The sequence below is a fragment of the Mus pahari genome, chromosome 3 (genome assembly GCF_900095145.1).
Source record: "Mus pahari chromosome 3, PAHARI_EIJ_v1.1, whole genome shotgun sequence".
Classification (NCBI taxonomy): domain Eukaryota; kingdom Metazoa; phylum Chordata; class Mammalia; order Rodentia; family Muridae; genus Mus; species Mus pahari.
In genome coordinates this window covers 49007786-49031272 of record NC_034592.1, presented here as the reverse complement: position 1 = coordinate 49031272, position 23487 = coordinate 49007786, and the positions used below count along the sequence as shown (strand labels likewise).

At 39.1% G+C, this 23487-nt stretch overlaps 1 protein-coding gene across 1 annotated transcript in view; it reads left to right on the top strand.

Moving 5' to 3' along the window:
• Ifih1 (interferon induced with helicase C domain 1) overlaps positions 1-13944 on the top strand; it is a 50108-nt gene extending 36164 nt beyond the window's left edge. The window contains exons 7-16 of the mRNA XM_021193536.2: positions 750-967; positions 2094-2210; positions 4283-4406; positions 4913-5188; positions 5659-5918; positions 7786-7935; positions 9731-9892; positions 12314-12504; positions 13007-13097; positions 13187-13944. Coding sequence (XP_021049195.1) covers positions 750-967; positions 2094-2210; positions 4283-4406; positions 4913-5188; positions 5659-5918; positions 7786-7935; positions 9731-9892; positions 12314-12504; positions 13007-13097; positions 13187-13366 — 1769 coding nt within the window. The 3' untranslated portion in view covers positions 13367-13944. The remainder of the gene's footprint in view (positions 1-749; positions 968-2093; positions 2211-4282; positions 4407-4912; positions 5189-5658; positions 5919-7785; positions 7936-9730; positions 9893-12313; positions 12505-13006; positions 13098-13186) is intronic.
• Positions 13945-23487: the final 9543 nt, after the last annotated feature.

Below are 23487 nucleotides of genomic sequence, written 5' to 3'. Positions count from 1 at the left end.
TCACGCACGCCCACACTTTCAACGTATCTCTTGACTGACCCATACCTTACCAGAGTTCATTTAAGCCCTTCCTTGAGAGGCCAACTTTTCTTCCATTGTGCAGTTTCTCTGCCTGTGTCTCTCTGGAAGAATAATTACATTGTGTAATATATGTACACACACACACACACACACACACACACACACACACACACACACACACATAAATTTGATGGCAGATTCTGTTAGAACTCCCTTCTTGACTATAGAGTTAAACAACAACAGTTCTGCCTGCATTATTTGGAATGATAAAAGAATTGGGAGGAAAACAGAGAAAAGTAAAGTTTAAAAAGCATAAAATCATAGCTGTCTAGATAATATTCTTTTCACTTGGTGCTACAAAAAGAGACCTTATCAGCCTAGAATTAAAAGTCTATTCTACAATCAAAATGGGACCCTGGGAAGATTTTGCCGTTGATGTTTGTTTGTGTGGAAGAAAGATGTGAATTTCACTGACACTTTCTGCATCTCATCTTGAGACAGGGATAATAGCTGGCGGGAACAGTGTCGTGATGAACACACATGAACTTTGTAGTCATTAATTTTGCTACTGGTCACAGTTAAAATCATACCAGCAGATTGATCTAGGGCTGTGCCAATGTTCTGCCCAAGGCCAGCAACTCATGGCAGTTCACTCCTTGAGCTTCCATGTTCTTGTGTCACTGTAGCAAGCCAGTTGAGGTAAACAGACCTTCTGTCTTTCCATTAAGACTTCTCCCTCATTATCATTGATGAGTGCCATCACACCAACAAGGAGGCAGTCTATAACAACATTATGAGACGATATTTGAAGCAGAAGCTGAAAAACAATGACCTCAAGAAACAAAACAAACCAGCAATTCCCCTGCCGCAGATACTAGGACTGACAGCTTCACCTGGTGTCGGAGCAGCCAAAAAGCAGTCTGAGGCTGAAAAACATATTTTAAATGTAAGTGGCTGAGTTTGTGTATAACAACAACAAGAACAAAAAAGCTATGTCAAATGCCAAATGCCTATGATGCGTAAGGTTTTAAGTAGTGGTGAGAGTTCAAGTGCCAGAAGCTATTTGCTTTGCCACCTTGAAAATAACCTCTGTCTTCTACACCAAGGTGACATTCTTGATAAATACCAGGGATACAGAGCAAAGGATGATAGTTTGCATTCCCAACGACTTCTTACTCCATGACTTTCAAAGCATCATGCTTTCTGTGTCCCTTTCAATTATGTGTTAGCCTAGAACATGGGTCATTCAAGTTAAAGTAGAAAAGAGGCAAATGCCATGGTTCCTGCCTTTAATCCTGGCATGAAGAAAATAGAGGCAAGCAGATTGCTGAGCTTATGAGTTGACATAGTAAGTCCCAGATCAAGTAATGCCTCAGAGGGTGACCATCGCAAAATAAGGGGTTGGGGAAGTGGGAACTAGAGATGTGAGAATCTTACATTAAGGATGCACTCATCAGCTACCCCAGATGGGGTATCATTTTAAGTATTGCTGCTGATCTCAAGTCGTAAGTAGGTCAGAGCACCAAGCCTCTCACTGTATGTAATTCGATAGAAATTATTAAAGTAGACAAGAGTCAAAAAAAGGATTGTCTCCAAGATTCAACTCAATACTGGGGTAAAGGCCCAACTTCTACCTATGATGGAGGTACAAAGGACTAAGGCCACTCCTCCCTTTGTGCTGTCTGTTCCGCATAGACAATAATGGGAAACTGGTCCATGAATGTGATCATGAAAACAGCTGCCTGACAGAAACAGATAAGAGTTACTCCACAATTAACTCCTGTTCGTTTCCACAATTTTTCTAGTTCTTGAAGTCCTATATTACAGCTACAAAATAAAAATCTAGGATTAGACTTCAAATATACTTTTGGAAGACATCAGAACAAATATCATCTATTATCATTGGTTAATTAAATCAATGCTAAAATACTGCATTCAATAAATAATACTGCATATCACCTGAATGAAATATTATGCTGCATATTTATTCTAAAATGCATATTGTGATTTTCTTACAAAAATTATGCATTTGTTTGTAAGAAAGGAATACTTAAAGTGTCTTTTTTTTCCAGATATGTGCCAATCTTGATGCCTTTACCATTAAAACAGTGAAAGAGAATCTTAATCAACTCAAACACCAAATAAAGGAACCACGCAAGAAATTTGTGATTGCTGATGACACCAGAGAAGTATGAAGAGTGTTTTATATGTATTTGTCTGACAGCGCAATGTCCGATAGAATATTTCATGTTTGCCATCTGAATATTCATTCCCATTTAACATTTTTATCAAACAAGCTATGATTTTATACTTTAAAAATTGATAGTAGCAGCAAAGACTGCCATTAATTGTCTCCACCATCCTCCTCCATCTGGCTTATATAAGACATAGCTCAGTACGTGGCTACTTCTGATTCTTGGAGGAGTGGAAGTATTGGACCAGGAGCACTGGACAGCTAACTTAGAAGGAGTGTGGGAGTGGGTGCCCTCTTAAGATCTCAGTGTTTGAGGGATTGGCTTTTTACCATTCCGGGGAACCATTTTGTTGCAGTCGTAGAGGACAATAGAAATCCTCATTTGCATTTTTTCTCTTTGAAAACAGACCATAAAAAAAAAAATGAAAAATTTAAAACAGTACTGGTGCTTTTCTGGTGAACGTTTTCACTGATTAAAAAATAATCAACTTATAGTCAGTTTGGATATTATGTTTAGTCGATTATTCCAATCTCTTCTTTGGTAGAATTGGAAACTTGATAGATTTTAGAAATGTAAAATAAGTTTAATTCCACTGAGAATCTTCCATCTGCCCCATAAGGCTACTAGGATGAAGTGAGGAGATAAGTGTGCAGTAGGTAACACTCAGAATGCTGTGGGTACCACACCAGCACCAGTGGGAAACCTCCACACTGCACCCATTTTCATTCTGAAGTGGACCTGCCTCATGTTGATTATCCTCTACTCAGTTTCACATATTTCTCTCTTACATTGACCTGAGGAACTCAAATGCATGCTTGTATTCTTGATCATCCAAAAAAACATTTCTCTGGGTATTCCCTTGAAAATAATTTTGCCATTCTTTCTTGTCTTAACTTTTAAAATTACTCCTCATTAAAGTGTGATGAATGGGAAAAGCACAAAATGTACTTGTGGATTTTCGTACGCTGACCAAACTTATGCAAAAAAAAAAAAAATGATAAAGAGTCAACTCATTACAAGGCCTTCAAAACTCCTCCTACCAGTCCCCATGCCAAGGGAAACTTAGTTTCGACTAATTTTGAACTTTATCAAAGTTCAATCACATAACATACATTCTTTTATATATGGATTTTTTCCAAAGTATACTAATTGCTTTTACTTTGGAAGTAATAGTACTGAAGCCTGTTTTGATTAGTTTTGGCTACACTGCTTCATGCTCCCGGCTGGCTGCAGGTACATGCCTACCCAGGAGCTGTCTAGAATCTGCAGATCTTAAGACACACACACATCAGCTCATTTTTAAACGACTTTTATGGGCTCTGTGGCTGGACTCTTCTGTCTTCCGTGGCTAGCGTGCCCTCACCTTTACTCCTAGCTCAACATCTCTAAATCTGCCCTCAATTTAGTTGCCTGGTTCCCCAATCTGAAGCCCATTGGTCTTGCTGCCCACGACTCTTTTGGGCTGCCCTTCTGTGGGTCACTTTCCTTTTCCACCTTCCTTTTGAAAGCCCTCCCTTGCAGGTCTCAGTCTCTCTCCCTCAAGTCACCTCTTCCTGCCCTCTCCTCTCTTCCAGCCTGTGGGAACCTGGAAGTCCCGCCTCTTTCTTTCCATGAAGCCATTGGCCACTGGCATCTTTATTGATAGATCAAAATCCAACTGGGGGCAAGGACCTTCAGCATCAATAAACACAGATTCCTTATTAAATCAAAGCATCATAACCACTCATTTACATAGGAATGTCACTTAAGTAAAATTAAAGACTTTCTAAATAATTGTGACATTAACTCAATGAATATTTTTAATTGCCTTTAACTTTCAAGCTTTATAACACTCACTGACTTTACTTTTTAAAAAGTAATGGTAGAGGTTTAGAGTCAGGTGTGTCCTGAAGTAAAGATAAAAATACAAAAACCAAATGTAGTGAACCACGAAGTGATCAGAGATTAATCTGTTTCATTGTCTAGTTAATGATTCTGAACCAATCGCATTATAATATGCAAATCATCTTAACAAAGATAGTGAATGCCATTCTAAACAATGTTAATATATATGTCATTGTTTTTAGAACCCGTTTAAGGAGAAACTTCTAGAAATTATGGCAAGCATTCAGACTTACTGCCAAAAGAGTCCAATGTCAGATTTTGGAACCCAACATTATGAGCAGTGGGCCATTCAAATGGAGAAAAAAGGTAATTTGGGTTTTGACCTAATAGCTTTTCCCTTGTTTACACCAAGATTTTAGAAGATCTTCTCAGACTCAGAAGCAACCTGAGAGCAAATGGAACATGAAGCAGAATTGGTGTTTTAGGTGTAGGGCAAGCCCATACATGTTCCAACCCCTCATCTAAGGAAAGGTGTCAATTCATATAGTTTTCATTTTCATTTATTAAATCTAAAGTATTAAGACAGCTATCATCATTTTGTCTCCAAAGGCAGTTTTACTAAGGTGTTTCCCAAGCTTTTTCCGCTAAGGTTAAGGTCCACATTCCCACTCACACTGAGCTCAAGCAGCAAGCGATGTAGTTGAAAGCCATCCCCTTTAGGACTCATGGCACATACAATATATGGAGCCTTGCTCATGCCAGCACCACGGTGAAGTTAGTTCTGAGCCATAACCTGTTTAAGCTCACAACACAGTTAGTTGTAGGATAGTTTTCTGCCCTTTGCCTCACTCACAGAGTCTATTCTTCTGAAGCTGCTAAAGACGGAAATCGCAAAGATCGCGTCTGTGCGGAACATTTGCGGAAGTATAACGAAGCCCTACAAATCAACGACACGATCCGAATGATTGACGCCTACAGCCACCTGGAAACGTTCTACACTGATGAGAAAGAAAAGAAGTTTGCAGTCCTCAACGACAGTGACGAGAGTGACGATGAGGCCAGCAGTTGCAATGGCCAACTTAAGGGCGATGTAAAGAAATCTTTGAAACTGGACAAAACGGATGAATTTCTCATGAATTTGTTCTTTGGTAAGATTCAATATAGAACAAACCATGTGTTCCTGCGCCGTCCTCTCAGACAGGAACTCACGGCTTTAAGTTTTCCAGAAGGCTCTCAAAATTCGTCTTAAAAGAAAATCCCATGAGGACTGTGGTTTATAATTTGATATGACAGGTTAACTTTTAATTGTGTGACCATAATCATTTGATCTTGCAGTTTTACTGCCAAGATTGTTGCAATTAATTAATTAAATAGTCTGAGCACTGAATATAATCACAAGATTACCTACCTATGAGTCATGTCTTAGTGTATCATGTAAAATTTGCCAGTGTAATTTTTTTTAATTTACTGATGCAAACTAATTTTATTTTAATAGTTTTAAGTTATGTTTTCTTTAATAAATCAACTGAAATTGGACCTGTGTATGGCACACAACAAGGTGTGTGCATTGAGTGGGGTAGCTAAACCAAGGTAATAACATGAATAATTATTTTTAAAGATAACAAGAAAATGTTGAAAAAACTAGCTGAAAACCCAAAATACGAGAATGAAAAACTCATTAAATTAAGAAACACAATACTGGAACAATTCACAAGGTCTGAGGAGTCCTCCCGAGGAATTATTTTCACAAAAACGCGGCAGAGCACCTACGCGCTTTCTCAGTGGATCATGGAAAATGCAAAGTTTGCGGAAGTTGGAGTCAAAGCCCATCACCTGATTGGCGCGGGGCACAGCAGTGAAGTCAAGCCCATGACTCAGGTGCGCCTCCTTTTGTAATCCATTGCTTAATCTCCGACTAGTCTTCCCTCATTGCTTGTAATAGCTCTCAGTTCATTGCCCATCTCACAGGTACACTCGCAGAAGCTCTTGGCTTTGGTATATAGTGGTCAATATATACGTACCACAAGGCTGATGGTGGTCCATGATGAATTATGGAAGAAGCTAAAGTGGAGCCCCCTTCCCTTTTTATAAACAAAAGTACAGGAACTTCTCGAGTTTGCCGCCTATGTAAAAACAAGTGGCCTTTACCTTGACAACATCATAAAGAAATGTTTACAATATACAATCCAGTGGAAATTCAAACCTGCCCAGGATGTGTAGACTATAACCAAAACTGGAAGAATTAAAGTCCTGACTGTGTTAGGGAGGGGAGATTTAGAAGGTTTCTGCCGTTTTATCAGTTTTAAAAAATGTATTATTAATTGCATGTACAGTTAAAAAAATTCTGAGTGAAAAATAAAAGAGAGACAGTTGTAAACTGTGCAAGCATTTCAGTGGTCTTCTGAAATCTAAGTTCCCCTTGAATCTTGGCTGGTGGAAAGGATGTTTCAGGTCTGTGATATTGTTTACGCAAGGGAATGAACCAAAACCAGTTAGTGTTTGTGTAAAAAAGGAAACTTGAAATTGCCCACTCTGACATTCAATCTTTGCATACTCCCTTGACCTATAGCTCCTTATCCGGTTTACAGTCAGAACATCCAACAGTGTACTGTCACCTCGTGAACCATAGCAGACCCATCTGTCCTGTTAGCAGTTAGGTAGATACTTGCTCTGAGGGCCAGACACTGAGCCTGCAATTTCATATTCAGATACTCTTTGAAATTAAGGCAGTTATATGTTAAAATCCAAGACATCATTTTTAACATTGGATGTGAAGGAATAAGGCAGAAGTTTGCCACAGCGTTGTCAGGGGTCTTGGTATGATGTTCTTCCATAGTGGTGAGCCACATAAAAGCTATGTTACCTTTAAGAAGAAGGGAAAGGGCATGGGAGAGCATTCGCTTGCTCAGGATGATGAATTTTACATAACATATAAAGATGGAAGTGTGCACTGGATGTCACATGGGCTAGCAGCTTCGATAAGATTTCAGTGGAAATAAAGTACCAAGGACTGTCCATATCAGATGAGATCATATTTCAATAAATTTACATTGACTTTCAAAGTCGACATTAAAAGAATTCTCCCTGTGATTACTCATCCACTTTTAATTTATATTGTCTTTTAAATAGACCTTATGTTAAAGTTAAACCTTCCTCAGACTAAAATTATAGAATAGTTCTGCTTTCTCCTGTTCCAACTTCCCTTCTTGGACTTTTTGACTTTTTCCTGTCGCCTTTCTGAAATATTCCATAGGTTTCTTTCCTGGATGGTTCTTAAGGTGACCAGCTATAGTACATATGCATGGGGAATATTCGGTTTCTCAAAAGTGATCGAAAAATCTTGAGTGAGTTTTATTCCCTAAATATCACACTCTGACATTAATATATTAGAAGGTAAACCCCATTTTAGCCTTGCCAAAGCCTTTTCTCAGCCAGCAACACCTCTCCCTTTCTTCCTTTCAAATCACCCATCAATTCATTTCCTTGGCATAAAGAGCGCTCTTCCCACCTCCAGACTGCAGGATGGAAATATTTTTGTTATTGTGTGGTAATCCCAGATTGGAAATCAAATGTTGTCTCACCATCATGTCTTTGTTCGTTGCCAAAAACAGATGGCAGCAAATCCGTGCATGATCTAATCCTCTGGTTTACACTGACCAGTTGCAATTTATCATTTCTTCTCCTAATTAGAAGATCCGAATGTGTTTAGCATCACAAAATTTAATTTATTAAAATGTTTCCACAGACTGAACAAAAAGAAGTCATTAGTAAATTTCGCACTGGGGAAATAAATCTGCTTATCGCTACGACGGTGGCAGAAGAAGGCCTGGATATCAAAGAGTGCAATATCGTTATCCGTTACGGCCTTGTCACGAATGAAATAGCCATGGTCCAGGTATGTGCGCAGACCTGTGCCTCGCATGTTCCTTCTTGTCCCTGTGCTCATATGTGGATTCCTCCCTTTTACTAAGACAGCAAAAATCCTTTTTAGCTGTGTTTCTGCTAAAAAAGACCAGTGTTAAAGAACTGCAAGACACTACTTTTTATATGACTGCTGTTTCTTGAACGCCTGTGGCAGTGACCTCCTGCAATTTAACTAACAACTCCATTTTGATTGCTATTTCTATGTCCTGAACATCTCCCAGATGGTCCCTGACTGCTGGCCTGAACTGCCTTTTTTATGCGTAACTTCAGCAGAGTGTCCCCCCACCCCCATTTGGGGTGGGGTGAGCAACCCTCCTGGATCTCTGTTTGGGAACAGATCATGTGGGACAGAGTTGTCCAAAACATACGTCCGGATTTTCCAAGACCATGAATGATATTGGCCCCATTACAAGGGTCAAAGGAGGCCTCCTCTTAAGATGTCAGTGAGCCCCCAGAGGGATAAGGAATCTGAAACACACTGACCACAAATCCCACACAGACCTTAGGGAGCTCTGCAGTTCCGTTTTCCTCCCGCAGTCAACTTTTCTACGTTTTTGATTTTTCATAAAATATGGAGTGGGGTCACTTACAAGTACAAAGAAGAAAGAAAGAAAGAAAGAAAAAAGAAAGAAAGAAAGAAAGAAAGAAAGAAAGAAAGAAAGAAAGAAAGAAAGAAAGAAAGGCTGATTCTGTTTCAAACCTCTCTTATTCTTCTATATTAACACATTCATGATATGTATAGAAAACTTAAGATGAAGAAAATATACGACATTATTCTTAACATGTGTAAGTTGTCTTTTTTCATCCTTAGGTGGGTGACAAGTTATAGAAGATGAAGCTCATTAGGCAGCCATCTTGCTAGCAAGCAAGATTATTTCAGGGGCTGAGCTGTAGGTCAGAGGCTTTATGACTGCAGTATGTGTGTAGTTTGCCTTCAGAATAGTATTGTAGTTGACAGTTAAGTTCCTGACCTAGGTAACCAAACATACTATTGAAAATAGTATTAAAAATGTGTCTATACTCCCCCGAGTGATTGATCCAGTCTAGTGAGTCCCAGCCCTGGTCAGTGCTAGGTGTTTATGCTCCATTGGATGGCCCAATATCCATGCACTAAATGAATGGGCTCAATGGTCTTTAAAAATCAGGAAGAGGGCAATGAAGGTATATGTGTGGGGGTAAAGGGGAGGCCTGAGAGAAGTTCGAGGGGGCAAATGGGAAGTAGGCAGTATCATATTTTGTTGTTTACATGAATGAAAATTTTAAAGAACAATGATAAAATTGATGAGCCTTTTACCTTCTTAAGAGGCCTATAAAAATTTGACTTGTTACTGTGTGCATTTTCCCAGAGAAATGTGCTTAAAGTCATAAGTAGGCTTCCAGGAACAGTTCTGTTGTGCTCAGAATCCCTGGTGCCAAGTTCAGAGATGGGTCTTGTCCTCAATCATCCTTCCAAATAGATGGCTTTACTGTCCAAGTCACTGCTCAGGGTTTCTGCGGTGTAAGACAGTTGCTCAGGGTGCAATGGGGCTAAATGGGTGGTTGTGTTATTTAGGCCTCTAAGAGTTGCCAAAATCATTCTAGAACATTGAATTAAAGAACATTTAAGTTAAAAAATTTATCCACAAACCATGGGTAATAACTACCTTTACTAAGAATAGGGAGATCATTTGAAGGCTAGGATCCTGAACAAAGACTATCTTCTCAGTTCCAAACCATGAGAGCTCATAGCAAGACACAACACTTCCTTTTTTTGTTTATGTTTTCAGGCCCGGGGTCGAGCCAGAGCTGATGAGAGCACATACGTCCTGGTTACCAGCAGTGGCTCAGGAGTTACCGAACGGGAGATTGTTAATGATTTCCGAGAGAAGATGATGTATAAAGCTATTAACCGTGTTCAAAATATGAAACCAGAGGAGTATGCACATAAGGTATTATTCTTGGCCACCACCGAATTTAGTTTTCGCCTGAAAATGGCTACATTTGATTGCCACAGATGTCTGTGTGGCTACTTCTTCAGATAGAAATTGGGCTGAGTTACCAGCTTATGTTGGAAGATTTGTCCTTAGTCCAGATTCAAACACAAAGCCCCAAATTCTGGCATGTGTTTGTGTGTGTGTGTGTGTGTGTGTGTGTGTGTGTGTGTGTGTGNGAGAGAGAGAGAGAGAGAGAGAGAGAGAGAGAGAGAGAGAGGAAATACTGAGGGAATTTTGATCATTACAGGGAAACCAAATATCAACTTAGGTAATATAAATTTAGGATGCCCTTTTTCCAGAAAGACTTGTACAGCTCACTCATTCAGACCTGCCTGTTACTTTCAAATTGATCCAGTCTACATATACGAGCACAGTGTCTTTATTACAGAAATATTTATAAAACGTCTATTGTCTCCCAGACAATATTTTAAAAGCAGAGAACATGGTGAGAAGCACATCACAATACCCTTGCTATGTGAATTGGGGCTTCTAGTGTGTGCTTGCTGAGTGTGGGCAAAGACAATAATCACAACCTTAACAGTGTTGTGCAAAGCATACACACGTAAGCACAATGGAATGAGAAGAGGGTTGCAGAGCCAGGCTTGGTGGCTCTTGTCCGTAATCTCAGCATTCAAAAGGCTACGGCAGCAAGAACGTCACTCAGTGAGTTTGAGGCTATTTTGGACTACATAGTGTGTTGAATGTGAGCCTGGGCTATGAAGCGAATCCTATTCAAAAACCCCACAAAAGAAAACCAAAACTTAAGAGTAGTAATATATAATGTAAAACACAACTAGCTGGCTACTTTTGAGATGTTCCATTGACACAGAGGCTAATTCTAAATGATCACAGCATATGTAATAACTCATAAAGCTCTTTCTCAATTTACTAACAGAGCTATTTGAATTGGGTGAAGGAAATGCAGTGGGGGAAAAAGAATATATTTATACAATATTTCAGGAAACTTTCATACCACTGAAGTAAAGACTGTAACTCTTATAATAGCAAACAATCCATTTAGAAGAAAATTCACACCCTTGCATATGGGTGTGAATGTTAGTTTCTTAACATTAGAATTGGCTCTACCCTAAATAGAGTTTTAGGGAAGGGAAGCTTTCAAATTGTTGTGCAAAGTATATAACCAACTCCAGGGTTTCCTGGCCAGGTTTTCATACAAACATACATTTTAAACCCCCTTAAATGTAAAGCAAACCAAACATTTTCCACCAAATAATCCTACTATAGATTTATTCCCCCATACTTATGACTAAATGCACAATCACAAATCATCAAGAGTCTTGTAAAAGCTGATGTGTTATTACTACATCGTCTAGTCTAGTTTTAGGACAATCTATAGTTTACTGGTCAGAGTCCCCCAATATGTAGATTGAAACATTGTACTAGTTAGTCTTTCATTATTTTAATGAAATACCTGAGAAGAGCTGACTAATAATATAAAGAGGCTCATTAGTTTGACTCAAGAGTTAAAGCTATAAGTTCTAACAACATCGTAGAAGGCTCTGTGAGTCCTCACCCCCTAATCCATTGTCGCATTATGGCTGGAATGCATATGTCCCTAAACTTCTTTGTGCTCTCTCTGTCCTTACAAAACCACCATAATTCAGTCCTGTGGGTTGGACCCCTAAAACTTAATCCAAGATCAATCTCTTCTCAAGGGCCCCACTTCTTAGCACACAGCTACAGTAAGTATCACTTCTCTTCATTTTTAAGTCTTATTTACACAAGACTGTGGATTCAATTCTTGCCTGAGTACAGAGGTGCAAGCCATATTCAAATCCTAAGAAAGGATTCACTGAGGGTCTCCAGGATGGATTTTCTTTCTCTGTTTCTCTTGAGCGAGAGATCTGCCCTCCAAAGACTTCTCACTCGTGCAGATGAAAGAGAATGAGAGCAACGAAATGGACCAAGTCCACAGCTATTATGCTCAAAGTCCCCCCAGAAAGCATTACTACATAGTCAGTTACTAAGAGAGCAACTCTACCCCTCAAGATTGAAATGCCTTTTAAACAGATTTTAGGCAGCCACTAATAAAGTGTGAGAGTTGATGCAAAAAAGCAAAATCTATTTCACATGTCATAAAATGTCAGTTTTACTGAAAACTTAAAATTATATCAAGCATCTAGACAGAATTCAAACACCCCTCCCCCCATGACCTGACCCAAAGGCTTTCTGCCTATCATTTCTTTGTGCTTAGACTTAGGTAGATTCCAATAGAAGAGAGAAAACTAAGTTCATCCCGTGCTATTATCTCTTCATCTTCTAGAGTACAGTCTACCTGTGATATGCCATTTTCAGCTTGTTTACTTCCATAAAACTCGGGGAAAAATGGAATACTCTATTCTTTTCTCCACACAGATTTTGGAATTGCAGGTGCAAAGTGTCTTGGAAAAGAAAATGAAAGTCAAAAGAAGTATTGCAAAGCAATACAACAACAATCCATCATTAATAACACTTCTCTGCAAAAATTGTAGCATGCTGGTCTGCTCGGGAGAAAACATCCATGTCATTGAGAAGATGCATCATGTCAATATGACACCAGAATTCAAGTGAGTGCAGCAAGGTCCTTGTTTACATTTCTTTAGTAGAGATGAGGATAATGGCATTGTACACATTATGTTTACAGAGTGAAAGGAAGATTTTTTTTTCCTCATCAAACCTTTCCCCCTTTTAGTCCCTCAAATATTATCTCATTTCTTGTGTCTGCTTTGAAAGTAATCTCTATTGAGGTATGGAGAAGCGGAAAGACACAAAGCAATTTTGATGTAAAGTACTTAATTTGTGGATGTCCTTATCTGTTCTCATTTTTTTTTTTTGAATGACTGAAAAGTTAAAACAACAGCAGACTTCAAAGGAGACCCAGAGACAATGGGACATTTGTGAAGTATATGTGTAGGATGGAGACATCCACCTGATTTTTCACAAAAATTCCGGGGAGCAGAAAATGAGAAAGAACCATGTGGGTCATCATCAAGTCCAACATGAACCCATGGCTGCATAATGTCATTTTGTCACATGTCACTAACAATCCTTCTTCCATAATAATTTTAGGGGACTCTACACTGTAAGAGAAAACAAAGCACTGCAAAAGAAATTTGCTGATTATCAGACAAATGGAGAGATTATCTGCAAGTGTGGCCAGGTGAGTAAAATCTAGTGGGTACAGCTTCAGTTTATGCAAATGGAATGTTCCATTGAATGTTGATTTCTCCTTCCTCTTCTGTTTTCTAGGCCTGGGGAACAATGATGGTGCACAAAGGTTTAGATTTGCCTTGTCTTAAAATAAGGAATTTTGTAGTCGATTTCAAAAATAACTCACCGAAGAAACAGTACAAGAAGTGGGGAGAGTTGCTTATCAGCTTTCCTGACCTTGACTACTCAGAATACTGCTTATACAGTGATGAAGACTAGCACTTGATTCATGATTATTTTAAAATATTGCCAACTCGACACTGAATATGATTTTGATTGATGTCTTCCTTCTACTACTGAACTAACTCTAGAATATGTAAATGATGCTTTTGTTTGGCTTTTAGTCATGTAAAGGTATACCTAAAATGTATACATCTTATTGGTTGGTAAATGTAATTGTTAATCAAAGTTGTCAATTTGATGAGTTCTAAAATCACCTGGGCTCAGGGAATGCCCATGAGGGATTGTCCTCTGTGGGTGGTCTATATAAAATTAAGAAAACTAGCTGAGTCCACATTTGCTCTCATAACGCTGCACTTGGTTGTGCAATGCAATGTGACAAGCTGCTTCAAGCTCCTGTCACTGTGACTTCCACACAGTAATGGATTAAAACCTCAAACTGCGAGCTAAAATAAATCATTTCTTCCAAAGTTGTTATGGTTAAGGTGTTTCATTACAGCAACAGAAAAGTAACTAAAACATCAGGAATAAGGAAAATCTACCAACAATATTCATAACTGCAGAGCGTTATAGTATTATGGAAACACTAGAATATAAACGAGAACCCAAGGTACCAATATTAGCCCTGTCACTGGTTTTTTTTAACAGATTTATTTATTTTATGTCTATGTCTGCTTGACCCGCATGTGTGTATGGGCACCATATGCATTCCTGGTGCCTCTGGAGGTCATATAAAGGCACTGAATACCCTGAAGTTGGAGTTATAGATGATTGTGAGCCACCATGTGGGTGCTGGGAATCATACAGGGGTCCTCTGCATGAGCAACAAGTACTCAACCACTAAACCGTCTTCCCAGACTCTCTGTCACTGATTTTCACAATCAAGTTAGTCTCCTCAGTTCCTCCTTCTTTCCCAGCCTCCTTATGGTGAAATGTTGATTGAAATATCTGCTCTGCTTTAATTGACACCTTTTATGGTTTTAAATACACCTACTCATTATAGCAGCTGTTTGGAAGCCAAACATCTAGATATCATTTTCTTACAAGGCTGAATTCAAAGCTTCAGCCCTACTGTTCTGATCCAGAGGCCTTGAAGGAGGAATTCATGCTCACTGAAAATCATCCATTTCCTTGCAGCTGTCTGGCTAGGATTTCTTTTTTTCTTGCTACATCTCCACCAGGAATTGCTCTCACATCCTAGGAATGCTTTAGTCTGTGGCCTCTTCAGGAAGCCCCCACAGTACATACCATGTGTTTCTTCAGGATCAGCTGTAGAAACTCTCAAAGCTACTAAGGAATCTTATGTAACTAACTGTAGTAATAGGAGCACAATGCATTATGCGTTGGATGAGGCATCTTATCAATAGGCAGACTTGATACTTGATATCTGGATTGTTAACTGATAAGATCTGCAGTTACCAGGGATAAGGATGTCTGGGCATGCCTATCCCATGTGGCCGGTAGACCATGCCCATACTCAAAGCAAGGGGATATAGATAATTCGGGATATCATGCATGGACTGACATGATTTGGGAAGGAATCTTGGAGGTCATTTTATGTGACTTGTTCATGTTTTGCTATTATGATGTATATCTATAGGTGATCACTTTGACAAACAGGAAACTTGATAAAGGAAGCAATGTTACTAAAACACAGTATCAAGCGGGTTCAGGCTTGCTTCTTCTGCCTTCTCTTCTGCAAACACTGTACCATCCTGGAATATGACCTAATCATCTCTTATGATGAAGGGAGTGAAGACAGTATTTTTTTGTAGTATTTTGTAGTTTAATTCCATCTTAAGATATCTTGAATCTTTTATTGATGAGAACTGAGCCAAAATGAAAATATTAATCAGAACTCTTAGGAATATAAATGGACAAAAGAAGAATTGGTTTTCTTAAAATACTTGAAGAATTCCATCTGACTCTATTTAAAGTATTGCTCTATTCTAAAGAATTTTGGAAACTATACAGGAAATCAAATATCTAAGATATCCAAGTAGACCACTGTAACATATATATTCTATTTCTGAGACAACAACAAATATCAGGGTGCATTTTTGTTTTGTTTTGTCAATCTTTTTTTCTTTATTTCAATAAAGAGTTACTTCTAAATTAAAGGTGTATATTTCAGATACTATTAATTAATCTTGATAAATTGTTATCAGACTCTGTAATATCCTTAATATCTTGGCACTGATTGACAGAATATACTCATGACCCAAAGTCATGAGTCTGGGACTTAGAATAGCCATGTCTTAGTTCTTTGGTTGTTTGAATGACTCTCACCAACTTCCTATCACATGTCTGTATTCTCCTGAGTCATGCACAACTGGATTAATGTTCCTTCACTGTCCTAACATATGCATGCCTTATGCTTTTTGCTCCATGCCGGTACTTTTTCTCTAACCCATAGTCCATGAACATGAAATGACTTCTCAAAGGCCATTAGTACATGTCACAAGTAAGTGTTCAAAGTGGACTGTGCTATAAGAGAAATGGGTATTTCCTTCTCTGCAATTCAGTATTGGCTAGGTCAGAAAGTACTGCCTTGGAAAAAAGACATTGCAGATGTTGTTTACAATTCAACTGAAAGAGACAAGGAAGAGTCAGAGTCCCTCTTGCCATTGTAGCTTTTTAGATGTGCAAGTCTCAAACACACACTTAAGAGAAGACGATGGAGAGAAAAATAGATATCTAATTTGCCCAACTTGAATCACTTCCTGGGTACCTGTGACATTCTGTACCTTACCTTATACTCCTGCTACACTACTATAGTACTTTCTGGTCACTCTCATCTTTATTCAAATATGAAGGCATTCTTTGACACTTCTTCAGACGATATTGTTTATGACTCTTTAGAAACACAATCCAGATGTTACTTCCCAGAATTCAGCTTCATTTGCATTTCCAGAAGGGAAATGGAGAGAGCTTGTAAGGAAAGTATTACTCATTCTCCCTCAGCATAAAATACTCATGAAATCTCTAAACAAGAGCGTGAGTCAGAGCAAGAAGCACAAAACAAGGCACAGATTTGATACTGTTCTAAGAATTGTAAGATTTATGATGTTAATATGAAACTTCAAAAGTTTGTTCATTTTTGTCTTACTTAGACTTGCTAGATACGTCTTTGTTTTTGTGCATAGAGTGTGTAATAAAATCAACTCGGATGAGGATCATTACGAGTTTGGGAACATTGAGACAAAGCCACCTAAACTCTTTGATGCCAAAGGACATAATGACTATATTGAAGAGCTGTTATAGACACATAGGCACTGAATTGAACAATGCCAGCAGTTAGCATGCACAAGAAAGAACCACAAGGCCCAGTGGAAAGTTTTGGGGCAAGCTGAAGCCGCTACAGTAGTCAAGGAATGTGGAAAGAGCATAGCAGTAGATATGCATTTAATCTTTAAGTAAAATATGTGCAGAATTGAAGTATGTCACATCAACACCTATCATAAAAGGCCATCCCAAGAAAGAGTAACAAGGGTAGTGGTGGCGCACGCCTTTAATCCCAGCATTTGGGAGGCAGAGACAGGTGGATTTCTGAGTTCGAGGCCAGCTTGGTCTACAGAGTGAGTTCCAGGACAGTCAGGGCTACACAGAGAAACCCTGTCTTGAATAACCGAAAGAAGAAAGAAAGAAAGAAAGAAAGAAAGAAAGAAAGAAAGAAAGAAAGAAAGAAAGAAAGAAAGAAAGAAAGAAAGAAAGAAAGAAAGAAAGAAAGAAAGAAAGAAAGAAAGAAAGAAAGAAAGAAAGAAAGAAAGAAAGAGGAAAGAAAGAGTAGAGTAACAAGCGTATTTGTTAATGTGTCATTCAGGGTGGCTAAGGGAAGGATTTAGACACTATGGGCAAAACACAAAGATCAATGTACACACCAGTATCATTGTATTCATTCAATGGCTTTCAGACTTAACCAGGTCTAAGAATGAGTTTAGTTATGACTTGTCTTCACCTCAAGAACTGATAGTAATTCTGTATCAGTGATTGAATCAGGGACTTCATGAGAAGGAGAAACTGGATTATCAGTAGTAACTTTTGTATACCAAAAATTATAGTTACTTTCTTTTTGTTCCTAAATCCTTAAACTTTTTCTCAGATCCAAAGAGCCAAAATAGGAACTATGGATGCTTCTCCTAGCCAGTTGAGTCTGACTGATCCTCCCCATTCCTCACATCCATTCCAGCTCCCAGAACTAGTCCCAGACTCCAACCCGGGACCAGGAATCCTATATGAAATGGTCAGTCCTAAAGATACACCCATACAAGCAACATTATGCAGATTGACCAGATTGTATTTATATATTTAGGGACACACACACACACATGCACACCAACAATGACTAGTTATTCCTGTGTCCAGGCAACTAATGTACTTAATGAATTAGATACAAGTAAGGGATTTCTACTTAGGGGTTTGCATTTTTAAAAACCAAGAATAATGAATAAATAAGAACATTTTCTTCATGGTTTTCAGTATTTAAGAATCAATATAGAGTAGGTTAATAATGCACTAAGAAAGTTTATACTAAAGAGAGATGGAGGAAAGAGAACTATCTTAGGGTTTGGAGTGTTGGAGAGGTCCCCCTATATCCTCAAAGTTGTTAGCATGTTTGAGGGTGGCAATGTCAGGAACCAATGTCTTTAACTAAATGTAGGGATTAATTAACTGGAGGAAGCCACAAAATGATAACGTTCTCTTAGTTGTCTTTATGCGGTGGAAAATCAAAAGCCATTCTGAACACTCAGGGTAGAAGCATTTTTGCTTTGAAGACTGTGATAAATGGTAGATATTTCGGAGTTAGTAATGTGTGGATAAACATCTTTGATGAAGTAATATTTCTAGACTTTACTTATCTAAACAAATGACTATACATTAAGCCAAATATTAATGAGATTCAACTCTTCTATAAATATTTGGGGGAAAAAAAAACCCTAATGCTGATGTGGACTTCTGACGAAACAGAGGTCAGGGATTCTCTGAATGGAACCAAAAGGGGAGGAAAACTCTGTGTCTCTGTTTTGACCACACCCATCATGTTTAAAGAATGCCCTGAGAACAATCACATTTCCCACAAGTTCTAGACAAAAGCCTCAGCAACAAGCCAGTTAGAGTCAGCTGCCTGGGTCATTGCCCTGTAGCCATTCCAGGAAAAGGGATGCCCAGAATGTCCAGGTTTTCTCTGAAGCCAGAGACTGGCAAGATTCAGTATTGGTGGCATGTACATCTTCATGAGATATCCCTTCACAAAATCCAGAGATTAGTATCAAAAAATGCTTTAAAATTTTTAAATATTTTTTTTGATGCATCTCCAGTTCTATTGAATTATGCAGTTGTGCCTAGTTGGTATTTCATCAGTGAAAATGAACAGGAAGTTGAGATCAGTAATGTGATGAGCATAGATGGCCTTTGAAGGGCTTCACAGGACAGAGGATGGAGAGTTTTAACAATGGGTCCCAAACTTGACCATTTTCAGACTGAGAAATGAGTCAGGAAGCAACAAAATATTGAAAGCACAGAAGGAAAGATGAGTCTTGGGAGACAGAGGAGGATGAGTGCACAAGCAAAGAGGGAGAGGAGGGCTGGACAAAGAAGGCAGTTCCCATTTGCATTTAGGAAGCAAAAACGCAAATGTAAAAATGAATGAAGGATAGACATTAAGGTAGAAATCCAGCAGAAGCTAGGATTAATTCTGCTCTCACTCACCACTAGACTCTCTACAAAGACTGGAAGACAGAAGTGGAGGCCTAAAGAAATCAGTAATGACTTTTAAATCTGCTTCGATGAATTCATTAATGGTTCCTCAGAAACTCAGACTGCTATGGAGAACTGTGGTTAGCATATTCAGAAATAGCAAATATTGAAAAAACTATTTAGTAAACACATGCAGGGTGCTAGGATGATTTATGTTATATTTGCACACTCAAAATGTTTTCAGAAGATGGGCGTGGTAGCTTGTGCCTATAATCACATGCAGGAAGATCATCTCAAATGAAGTTAAAGTCAGCCAGAGATCTCTCTCAAAGAAAAATAAAAACAAAAAACAAGAAAATAAAACCAGAAAATACAAACAAAACCCCTGAACCAACTAAAGATATACACACACACACACACACTCACACACATACACAGAGACACACACACACACAGACACACACACACACAGACACACAGACACACACACACACACACACACACACACACACACACACACACACACACGGCAGGGAGAATTAATGCTCCCAGCATGTGATTACATTTGGAAGAACTCAATATCAACAACCAAGTTAATTAAAAACTCATTTAAATATTTACTTTTGGTATGCACAAAAAAAGATAACTACACATTACACAAATCTTTTAATTCCTTTGAATTCTTAAAAAAAAAAAGCCATTCACTGTTTCATGACTTGATACACTATCTCTACTTTTTTCTCAAAATTCTTTGAAATTATCTTCATCAAATGACCTGGTGTTATTTTTATTCCCCCAAACCTTTCTGCCAGACTTCTTTATTCCATGTGCAATCATTTGCCTCTAACTGAACTTTATAGATGATCAAGCCTTAAGTAGCTTTTCTGACTTAGAATTGGAGTTTGGGAAGGAGAGAAATTTTGTGAATATTCATATTATAGTATCAGACTATCCCAAATGGCAACCAATGCATTGTACCTTTGTTTCCAAACACAACCTTTGGAACCCTCTGAAAATACACCCTGGCCCTTTAATTACTATTGTCTTGCAGTCACTGCAGAATGAAAGAACTTTGCTTCTTGGTTCCTAGGAGTGTTTGCACTAAAGGAAACTCTAGCCTCCACTGCTCTGATGGCTCCTGCTACTGGCAGTACTTTGCAGTAGGCAGCTCTCCTGGCTACACACTTAAGCAGTTGTGTTTAGTGCTTCTGGTGAGGTACCTGCTGTGAAGTTTTCCCTGGTACTCTCCAGGGCACCTCCCATGAAACTCCAGCGACTTCACCCATCTTCTCTCACTAACTCCTCCAGAGATGTCTGGATCTTGGCCTTCTCACATTCTATCATAGTTCTAAGAGTGGTAATCAACAACATGTCCTGAGTCCCAAGTGGAGAAAATGTGTTCTAGTCAAAGAACTGAATGAACAGAGCAAAATTGTTAAGCAGACACATACAAAGAATGACTGCAGCTGTGGAGCTGGAGTGGAAGGGAGGCCACATGGGACCTTGGTGACTACTGTCTGGGGTTGCATTTAAGCCAAAGTAATCAGAAGCCACTGGGCATTTTCCTCAGGGGAGTGGAAGGAATTGATTTTTCTCTATAGCTACTCTGATGAAGCAGTAGGAAGGGGCAACACAGATCCCGGGAGAACAGTTGGATGGTATCACGCTAGTTTACCAGTATGGATCAGTGTAAGGAAAACGGAATGACAGAAAGGAGATATTTTGATGGGATATTTGTTGAAACCAGAATTCAGAGAATCAAGGAAGAGAAAAATCAAGGATTCAAAAAGGAGGGACCCATTAATCCATTGCTGTGGTATTAATTTGTGTGACAAGTTATGGACTTCCAGGGAGGAGCCCAATGGCCTGTTCTTGTGGAGAGGGCAGGGATGCCCAGCAAAGCAGTCTCCGTTTCCATGAGAACTAGGTCTTGTGACTTCACTGGCCTTCAATTCCCCTCTCTCAGTAAGAATAGCATCATCCAATGTTTGGGCTCTGGGATCAAACCGCCTCTGTTTTTTAATTAGGACGCTTTCGATTATCCTTCAAGTTTTCTGATACAATTGCCTACTTTCGCTCTCAAGCCTGTAAAATGTGAAGAAGAGGAATAGTGTTCATAGTTCAGGTGCAATCAGATAACAGACCGCCCACCCAGGGCAGCCCCGGTGCCAAGTAAACACCCAGTAAATGTTTATTGCTAGCTGCTGAGAAGTGAATTAGTGAGAGGATCAAATGAGAAAATGTGTGTGGCCTGGAAAATGAAGCACTTACGACATGAAGCAAGCATCCCAAAGCAAGGGCAAACTATCTGGTTTTAAGAACTCTTTCATGGGTCTATTTTTCTATTCAAAGGAAGCATTTTGTGTGTCTTTATTGGGAATGAATTCTTTTTTTTTTTTTTTTAAAGATAGCTCAAATGTCTTGCATAAAATAGGATCACTTAGAAATAGCTAGAGAAGGGGGGGGGATGTTGACAAGGAATGGTGGGGAGGGTATTGTAGAAACAAGGAGAGGAGGCTGCAGCCCGAGTGGAAGAGCTGGCTTGTGGAAATCCCCACCATTGTCTCAAATACCAGTAAATCTGCTCCTGACTATTTGGCTTCCATCGTCAGGGCTGTCAGGGCTGATGCAGACATCACGCACGTAGGAAAAAGATACAGGGGATTCTGAATAGCAAATGCTAAACACACCATACAGTGAGTGGCACGGAGGAAGTAATTCATAAATACGAATTTCCTTTTCGGACCTGAGGTAGGAGTCATCATCTCTGATCTTGAGGACTTGGCGAGCTGGTTAAGGGTTTGATAATGAGAGGTGTGAGGGTATCAGAGGGAAAAAAAATGGGCATACCAGAGAGTGTGACACTGAGTACAGGCATCAGAGGTCAGAACAGCCAGCCATCAGCTGAAAACTTCTCTTGATTATTTGAGAAAGCAATTTAAGTCACACCATATATATTAAGTATCCCATCTATATTAATTTAATATAATTTCAAGAGTAGATTGTGGTAGGAAGTGTGTTCTAAATGGGAAAGACAGAAGAAGAAAGACTAACATATTTTACACGTCTATTGGAATGCCATGCTGTGTCTGCATCTGATGGCATGCCATACTGTGTCTGGGCTTGCCATACTGTCTGGACAATATGATGTCATTCTAGTTTCTTAAGCAAGGAAATGACATGTTTTAGGAAAAGAAAATGACATGTTTCTTGTTATTCTAGCTTCTTGAGCAGGAAAATGACATGTTTTGGAAAAGATGACCTACAAGGAGTTAACAGGCTAAGTCATCGAAGGGGGGAAATTTGGAAAGAAAAAAGATTAAGAAAGGAGTTGGAAGCAATCATCCTGGCTGAGGTAACAGAAATCTGGACTTGGTCATTGGCAGTGGGAATGGAAGGAAAGAGTGGTTCTGGATGCTTCTGTAATAAAATCACTAGCTAAGAAAAATACTGCTGGCACGAGATTGATGGCAATATATAAAATAAATACAAAAGTGCAGCCCAGTTGGTGACAGAAACAAATACAAGTAATTTATTTGCATTACCTTATTTTTGCCCTGAATGTGACTCATAGCTCTGTTTGGCTGTCGTCTGCTGCCACGAGCCCTTGTGTTGCTGGCATACGGAATCACTATTTCATTGCTCCCGAGAACTAGTTCAGTGAGCTATAGCTGTTTCCTATTCAAGACGCACTGATGCCTGGCTTATGGCTCATGCGATGCTCTTGTCTTGAGAAAAAGGTTTAAAGTGAGTCAGAATCTGCTTTAGTTGTCAGTGAGGTCAGCCCATTGGCTTCCAAAGAACCCTGCTTTCCTGGAGGAGTGGCCAGTGGATGGTGGTGACTGACTCCCTGTGTTCATCTCCAGTCTAGCAACGAAAGAAAATGAGCTACAGCTTCCTGCCATTGAGCATAATGCAGAAAAGTGTAAGGAAGTAAACAGTCAGGGCTGTACCTTGTTCTTTGACTTACAGCCGCCAGAACGCTCTGTGTGCTGGGGGATAGCTTCCTATCACACAGACTACCCAATGTATAGTGTTTTGTTATGGAGCAGAAGCCGACTGATATAGTCTCTCAACAGCCAAGTAAAGAGTTTGAGGCTAACATTCCAACACTCCAGAAAATGTTGTTGGATATCTTCAAAAGTTTTTTGTTTTTGTTTAGTTTTGTTTTGGTATACCTTAAACTGTCATCTGAAATAATGATAGTATTAATACTTTCAGATTCATTTTGGGTAAAGATTTAGCTCGTTGGTAGGGTACTTGCTCAGCATTGGTATGATACTGTCTTTGATCTCTTAAACTGAGAGAAAGATAGAGGGGAGATGGGGAGAAAGAGGAGGGAGGAAGAGGAAGCAGAGGATGATGGAGAAGAAGAAGAAGAAGAAGAAGAAGAAGAAGAAGAAGAAGAAGAAGAAGAAGAAGAAGAAGAAGAAGAAGAAGAAGAAGAAGAAGAAGAAAGAGGA